The sequence below is a fragment of the Rhodamnia argentea genome, chromosome 7 (genome assembly GCF_020921035.1).
Source record: "Rhodamnia argentea isolate NSW1041297 chromosome 7, ASM2092103v1, whole genome shotgun sequence".
NCBI classification, from domain to species: domain Eukaryota; kingdom Viridiplantae; phylum Streptophyta; class Magnoliopsida; order Myrtales; family Myrtaceae; genus Rhodamnia; species Rhodamnia argentea.
Genome location: NC_063156.1, coordinates 25525360 through 25533585, shown reverse-complemented (window position 1 = coordinate 25533585; position 8226 = coordinate 25525360). Strand labels below are relative to the sequence as shown.

The window sequence follows — 8226 nt, the reverse complement described above, 5'->3', positions numbered from 1 at the left end:
TAAAAGTTCATGAACAGCATTGCATATTAGACTAAAGTTTGTGAATCATTTGTTTCTTTGTGTCATTTTCACTAAAAGTAACTCCAAATAGATTCTCAGAGGCTATTTGTTTCATAGAAAATGAATAATTTGAAAAATATATTTTTTAAAATCAATCACTTTTATAAAAAATAATTAGTCATTGAAATATTCTTGTCATTATCTTCAACAATCTATGTCTAAATATTTTCGTAGACAATGAAAATATTTACCAATTAATTTATTTTTATAAGCGATACAAGCGATCATTTTTAGGAAAATATTTTTTAAATCATCTATTTTTCCCTATACAAACCGAGCCTCAATATTATTCGTAATCCCTAATAGTTGAAATGTGCGCTGCTGCATACTTAGGATGTGTTTGTTTTGTGAAAAACTCAAAATTTGTAAAATATTTTGTAAACAATAATTGATTATGTTGCTTATAAAAATATTCAATTGACAATGTTTGTATTAAAGAAAACAATTGGCGACGACTAACTATTTTCGTGGGTGATGAAAATCTTTTTTATCTCATTCATTTTGGTAAGCGATACAAGAAATCAATTTTTTGAAAAATATTTTTGAAATGTTCGATTTTTTCGAGAAACAATCGCACCATTTCGTAGATGATTCGAATGCATGTCCCACCCATTTCAAGAAGATTACCGAATCGTGCGGCTATTGAACGAGAGGCAAAGATCCGACGGTTACGAAGACGAGCTCTGCTCTGCGGTCAAGAAAACGAAGCACGTCATTAATCTTACTCTATGTTGTTGACTTTTCGGGTTATCTCATAAATGATAAGAAAGGGATGTGAGCGTCGAATCTAAAGGATTTATCATAAATGAAAAAGCAAAAATTTTGAACAAAATCTGCATGTTAAAAATGCAAAATATTATTTAATTTTAACAAATTTGTAAAAGAGATCGCATTTAACTAATATTTTTACGAAACCTTCGAGTATTTAGGATTTACAAAAAAAAAAAAAATCAAAGTGCTCACCATAAGATTTTAGTTAAGAGAAAAATGAAAAATAAAATAGCATCGTGAAAAATCTCAAATCTTACGAATTTTCGATTTTGACTAGATTAAAAGAGACCGTAATGTAATGCGGTCGCCAAAGTGGATTTAAAGGCTCGGTCATTTTTTTATTGAAGTAAATGGAAAACTTTTACATATGACTAGCCCAATATTTACGTGGTCCCTCACATTTAGTCAATCAACTTTATAGTTTTCATACTCCACTTAAACCATTTCCCACTGGCTTGTGTAAAATGGAATAAGAAAAATCAAGATCAAGACTTGAATGATTAATTTCTTTTTTTTTTTCGGGTGGGGCAAGGGGATCTGGAAAAATTTCCAAATTTGACTTATTCAAATTTAATATTCATGTTTTTTTTTTTTTCGTCAAAAGTGATTCTCAGTGATCTACTGCTAACCAATTGCCAAGTGATTTTCATGAAGTGCTCGAGAAAAGTTGAAGTGCCATTTGGGTCAGTGTCATCAATTTGCCAGGAGGTTAAAAGCGCCAATGCGTTTTGAGTTTCCATTTCAAGTGGAAAACCTCGAAAAATCCTAAACCGCTATACACGTGATGAATGGAAGGTAAAAATTCTAAATCGGTATACATGTCAGCTACCGTGTGTCGTTTAACTTGGCAATTCGACGGTAAAATTTGATGAAAACTAACCGAGAATAAATTTGTCGCTAGTGTACCGGTTTGAGGTTTGAGGTGATTAAAAAATTAGTTTGAGAATGAATCACGGGTGTACCGGTTTGGTAAAGGTGCTTAGTTTGTCAAAAATGAAAATTTCGAAAGTAAGAATGGAAATCTTGAGAATGCGTTCGGTTATGATCTATAATTGACTAGTTTCATCAAATTACAATATACTTCCAAGAGCAAAGGCCGCATGTTATGATTTCCTGTTTCGTGTGTTTTTTCGAAATAATGCGTAAGGAGCTATCTTGGAATGCCCATTAGATGATTAGTAATATATCCCGTCACTCGCAAATAGATTCATTCGCTACGATGCCAAATAAATTTCAGCTGGTGTTGAGGATTCCGGAAGACCCCGATCGAAATTGTTTCCGTTCATTCAAATCGAGGATTATTTCAGGAACTTTTACGATTTCGGTATAATGAAACTAGTCGGTCAAGAAAACAAGAAATTGTTTCCGTTCATTCAAATCGAGGATTATTTCGGGGCTTTTTCGATTTCGGTATAATGAAACCAGTCAGTCAAAGTAAAAGGACTAAGGCGATTGTATTAATCAAAATCAATATCAATTATGAAGTTAGTTGACATGCCCTCTTGCCAATAAGATAAAAAAACAAGAACATTTAATCTTCCTATTAACACGACTATGGACGATGGTTCGCTACCTAATAATCTCGAGTCTTCATGGAATAATTGGACCGACGGCTGGTTAGTAGTCCACCAAAATTGACTATTGCTTACAAAGCTTGGACTGAAGAAAGATTGGCCGATTGGACCATCAATCAAAGCACGCTTGATTAGCTCATCTCCCACTTCAATTCAATCATGGGATTATTACATCCGACCCATCGATGATCCACAGGGCACCGTGCAAAACCCGACCCCGTCTCGGCAGCCTCACGAAGGACATTACGTAAGCAGTCAGAATGATCCTAGAGCTAGAACTTTTGAGATGAACAAACTTCTCTCACTACTAAATACAGTGTTACAGTCCCATCACATAGCGAATCACGGTCAGCATACTCGGTTTCCGATAGTCAAAGCATACTCTTAAGCAGAACCTCTTTCATCTGCATCGTAGCACGGCGGCGCATAATTTAACGCGGGGGCAAAACAAATCAGATGAAGGAACGAACATGTGTGGGGGTACACGGTAAAAGAAAGCCAACATTTCCATAGCGAAACAAACAAAAGAAGGCCTCTAGCTAATCTTCTCTACAAAAGGAAGGTAGCGCGTTAAAACCCGTGGGAGGGCAAAGGCCTTCTCGCATGCTCGGGAATTAGCTTCTGCAGCATCTCTGACGGTACTCCTCTCAATTCTGTTCCAGAGACCGTGCCAGTAAGTAACACATTAAATGGAAAGAAGCGTGTGACAAGATCAGTCACCATATGTGATATCGAAGTGAAGGCTGGCCAATTACCGTGAGTCTTGAAGTTGAAGAGCGGTGGAAGAGGACGTCCATTTGGTAGTCGGGCGTTGGGCTCGCGTAGCTCATCGAAGAAAGGGTGGACCAAAGCCTCCAGCTGCACGGAATGAGTTGTGCAAATGAGTCGTCTTTCTAGGACCATGTCAACTTTAAGCAAAATGGACGGCGAAAAGATCAAGCTGTGAATGCAAGAAATGAGAGAACATATTTGGCACGCTGAGGTGCAAGGCAACTGGTTTCTCCTTTGAAACGTTGAATATTTTGTCAAATATAAATGACTAAAAAGAGTGACGATGCATATCATCGCATGCATAAAGGATTCCGATACATTCCTCATAGAATATCGAATCTTTTGACTCCAAATGACAGTGACAAGGCGACCAAAATTGCCCAAAGAAATACCGAGATCACCAAACTAATGAATAACACTCACAGCTGTGCTTCGAAGATTTGGAGAATACTGCAGCAGCCGCGAGACGAGATCCACGGCTTCAGAGGGCATGCGCTTATGGAATATCTGAAGATGAACCCAATGTTAATTAGGTCTAATCATATGATTTTGCTCTCATTTATCAGAGAGTGTTTTAGCACTGCCACATTACCTTGTGCCACGGATGAGCCTTAATTTGAGGAAACTTGAACTCAGTGTAGTTGGGATTCATGCACTTTATTTCCTCTCTGGTTGGGGTACCCAAAACCTGAATGGCAATAAGACAATCATCGAAATAAGGATCTCTGAAATATGGGCAAAGGAAGAAAATGGTATTATAAACAGATGTTAAGAGGGAGAGTCGACACGTCAAGAAACGACATTTGCTTGTAATAGATTATCGACCTATCCAATCATTCTCATAAAGGAATGTCCAGAGTTCTAAGCTGAAACTAACAGAAAAATTGGTATATACTAATTGGTGATAATCCAATCAAATCATTGTACACAAAAATAAAAAAAAAAGGGAAAAAAAATGCAGCAGTGCAGCTCCTAGAACATGAAAGATTTGATAACAGAAGATCCTGAGGATGTTATCACCTTAATGATTTCAACAAGCTGGTCCACACCACTCTCGCCAGGAAAGAGAGGCTGCCATTAGAAAGACATCATTAGCTAATGTCTGAATAATTCAAAGACCAATCAATAATAATCCAGCAAAAAGATGACAACTGAAATCATATTACAAAGGGGAATTCCAACCTGTCCAATCAGTAGCTCAGCCAGTACACAACCAGCTGACCAGATATCGATTGCCGTAGTGTACTCAGTAGCGCCGAATATGAGCTCGGGTGCACGATAGTATCGGGAACAAATGTAAGATATATTTGGCTCCCCCTTTACCTGTCAAAAATCAAGTAAAGAGTTAAAACAATGATTGAGAACAATGGGAGAGAAACATGAGCTTTACAACTTGAACTACAGGAAGATACAAACCAAAACTTTGGCGCTCCCAAAGTCGCATAACTTTAGCTGGTGAGTGTGTGGGTTAACCTGTAAGAGACAAGCCCATAATGAAGTGAAAGCAGCAAAAATGTATATGGAGACCAATCACCCAAGAATGAAGAACGTCACACCCTAGAGCATTGCAGGACAGGTCTCTTTATGTCAAAGCATCTTTAAAGTTCTCCGTTTTCCCATCATGACTATACTTAATTCTTTTGAAGGGTCATATCCTCACTCTTATCAATTAGAGATAAAAGTCTGAATTATTACTTCAAGCAATACAACCTCATGCACCCATCATATATTACAGTGACAGCACCTCAAAGGGTACCCGTGTAGACATACCAGTAGGTTTTGAGGCTTTATGTCCCTGTGGCACACTCCGATGCAGTTGTGAATGTAAGCAAGCGCTCGGCATATCTGTTCGAGAAATTGACAAGAGAAACTTTCATATATGAGCCGCTAAATGTAACTCAATATTCCACACTAGAAATGGACAAAAAAAGAAGATGGTCCTGTTTGAAGCCATGTGACTTAGCAAGAAAGAAAATGAGACCTATTTGCAACTAAGAACATTACTGACCGTATATTCGCAAAGAAAGATAGACTCGCAGTCAGCATATAAACAAATAAGAAGAATGAGATCGAATACAACAGTTACCTGGTAAGAATAGAGTTTCACATATATTAGTGGCATCCTCTGGGTCACTTTGTTATAATGTTTTATCACTCGGTGGACTGTCTCTGGCACATACTCAAGAACGAGGTTCAGGTAGAGCTCATCTTTTTCGGTCGTGGAAAAGAAGCAGTGCTTAAGAGACACAATGTTCGGGTGATCTAGAAGACGCATGGTTTGAAGCTCCCGATTTTTGTACCTCTTGTCTTGTAGGACCTTCTTAATTGCGACAGTTTCACCAGTCTCCAAACATTTTGCCTATGTCACAGATCAAAAGAACAAAAGTTTTCAACAGGACGTTCATATTCTGCGATATATATATATATATATATATATATATAGAGAGAAGAGAGAAGAAGAAAGAAAAAAAAAAAAAAAAGAGAGAGAAGGGGAGAAGGTACAAAATAATATATATATATAGAGAGAGAGAGAGAGAGAGAGAGAGAGAGAAAGGAAATAGGTCAGCTAGTGCCGGGAATTAAAAGAATGCCTCACCTGGAAGACTATTCCAAATGATCCCTGCCCTACAGCCCGCTCGGCCATATAGCTTATCGTCTGAATTTCAAGAAGCAAACTGTTAGATGGAAGCGGCAGACACCTTTCAAATGTAGATTAAGTAGAAATGTATAGCATTCAGGTATTACTTGTTTTGGCTGCCCATTTTTACCACCAATTGTCGTGATGATTATGTGACCTGCCTCTGTCCCGTTACCATTGACAACAGCTGCCTCCGTGTCCTGCATTACCGAAAACCAAATCCAATAAGAAATGCATTAGGCCGATGAGACATCAGTCAGTAAAATAGGTAAAGTGGAGCGGGGGTGGAAGCTCAAAGAAGCAAGCGATTCACCTTCTCATCCCTAATTTTCATGTCATTCATCTCATCAGGCAATCTATCAAAAGCCACCGCATTCCCAGCTGGATCTCTTAAACCAGACACTGGCGCCATGCTCACAGAAGCCATTATATCATGTACAGGTAGTTCACAGTCCAATTTGTGCTCTCTTCTCAATGTCAGATATCAACAAGTTACCTGCATTTGTACAGACAAGATAATGATCAACATGGAGGCAAACAAATAGAGCACCAGCACACATAAGAGCAATCAAAACCAAGAGTCCAAGAGCATGGCTCTGTCACGCAGGATTCCTATTCAAGAAACCGCAAGATGAATGGGACTCGTATTTGAAAACTAAAGTACTTAAAGTAACATCTGGGAAAATAAAAGCCCTTCTTAGGAGAGAAGAAAAACTAAATGCAGAATACAGAATGAATCAACTGTAAAAGTTTGACCATTTACAGAACCCTAAGCATCAGCTGTTATTGCAACCGGCAGTTATGACCAAATATGGAGAGAAAACTGCAAATCTGGAAAAACACTAGAATACGGCAATGTGGGTTTTAAAGCCGTGATAGCGGGCCATCTAATGTCGATGCTTTCTTAATCACTTCACACCGCACGATTCTTGTCTGAAGCAATTGGACAAAATCGTCCACCAGACCGGCCTCGACTTATCAAGGGATGCAACTTGATGCATCTGAACACATTCTCAAACTGACGGATCTCTTCGAAACACTTGGTCTGAAGCTTGTAAAAATCTCTTCACAAACAAGGCGGGCGGATATTACATCAGGAATTGCTGCTAACAGAGTCCACCTAAAGACGGTTGAAAATCTCAAAATCCATTGAGATGATGCTGAAAAAGCTCTTCCAAACCATATAGTTCCCAAGGTTATTTTTCCCCTCCCCAGAAATGGATGCTAAAGGAAGCAAATTGTTGCAATCTTAGCCCCGGAAAAATGCAAAAAATTCGCCTTTCAGGTAATCAACGCAGGAAAAGAAGATCTTTTCACTTGATAAACCTCCAAAAGGACTAGGTTCCAACACAGAGATAGATATATGAATATGCTATCCTCAAATTTCATAAGAAAATGGCAAGTTCAAAGATAAAAGAACCAAACAAATGCAGAGAGTCCCTAACCAGCAGAATGAATCATACAAGTAACCTCAGAGGCTAAATTTTTGGGGGCCTTTGTTGCATAGCCAGTAGATAGGGAAAAAGAAAAGAGAAACGACTCTCAAATAAAGGGATAATAGCTAGAGGGTTAACTCAAGGGGAAAAATGGCAACACTAGAAACAGATCTTAATGACCCCATCAACAAAGGGTCAGCTCAAATCAACCCCCCAGATCCAAAAATTTCTAGCAAAAGCAAAGGAGCTTAACTAACCATGCAACAAAGAAGTATAGAACAGGGGGAAAAGAGTGACAAGAGAATTCACTTTACCAATCGGGTAAACCCCAAACAAAAAACCGGGGTTCTTGCCCAAACAATCAAACGTTCACTTGCTTGAATCTCAGTACCGGAAACTGTTCTTGCCGTTCTTCTTTATCAGCTGTCTGGGTGATTCTTGACCGGAAGGAGGAGGAGGAGAAGGAGAAAGGGGGAAATGGGTGGAATTTGGACAAGTTCCTTCCTTTTTTATCGGCCTGGCATTGTTGATTTTCGTTTTCTCTCTCTCTTTCTTTCTTCTTTTTGGCTCTGGCTTGGTTGTAATGTGGTGGAGGAGTCAGTCAAAACAGTGACAAACGACGGCAACCCAAGAAATTATGTTCTTCTCTTGTTTATTGAATTGAATACATCATTCTCTTTTATTTATTTATTTATTTTTTTGGGAGGGGAAGAGCCCCGGGGGGGGGGCGGTTTTCTAAATCTGGGTCTTCGCTTTTGACCGTCTCTTCACCTTTTTGACCGTTCAAACCTCGCCTGTTCATTTCTTGTCCCCACAGCTCCACTTTCAAAAAAGAGAAAGCTTTCTCTCTCTTTCTTTCATTGAATAATCAAACTCTGACAGTGAGTATTTCCGCTTTTCTTTATTGTGGGCTGGATGGCTAGACTGTGAGTTTCTTGTCGCCTAGCCAAATTATCATTATTATTCAGAACAGGGG

At 38.7% G+C, this 8226-nt stretch overlaps 1 protein-coding gene across 1 annotated transcript; it reads right to left on the bottom strand.

Annotated features, from left to right (window-relative positions):
• Positions 1–2684: 2684 nt before the first annotated feature.
• Positions 2685–7903, bottom strand: LOC115742420 (shaggy-related protein kinase alpha-like). The gene is made up of 13 exons (XM_030676697.2): positions 7565–7903; positions 6128–6310; positions 5922–6014; positions 5773–5832; positions 5263–5535; positions 4947–5021; positions 4593–4649; positions 4359–4499; positions 4197–4247; positions 3769–3864; positions 3600–3683; positions 3161–3263; positions 2685–3058 (listed from the first exon to the last, which is right to left on the bottom strand). Exons 2-13 carry the CDS (start codon positions 6239–6241, stop codon positions 2976–2978), a joined length of 1230 nt encoding a protein of 409 aa, XP_030532557.1. The 5' UTR covers positions 6242–6310; positions 7565–7903; the 3' UTR covers positions 2685–2975.
• Between the last annotated feature and the right edge of the window lie 323 nt (positions 7904–8226).

Excerpts from the sequence above, each read along its gene's own strand:
- LOC115742420 (XM_030676697.2), bottom strand. The coding sequence starts at position 6,241 with ATGGCTTCTGTGAGCATGGCGCCAGTGTCTGGTTTAAGAGATCCAGCT. Across the intron at positions 4,650-4,946 it reads TAAAGCCTCAAAACCTACTG|GTTAACCCACACACTCACCA; the intron begins GTATGTCTACAC and ends TGTCTCTTACAG. Across the intron at positions 4,248-4,358 it reads CTGAGCTACTGATTGGACAG|CCTCTCTTTCCTGGCGAGAG; the intron begins GTTGGAATTCCC and ends TTCTAATGGCAG.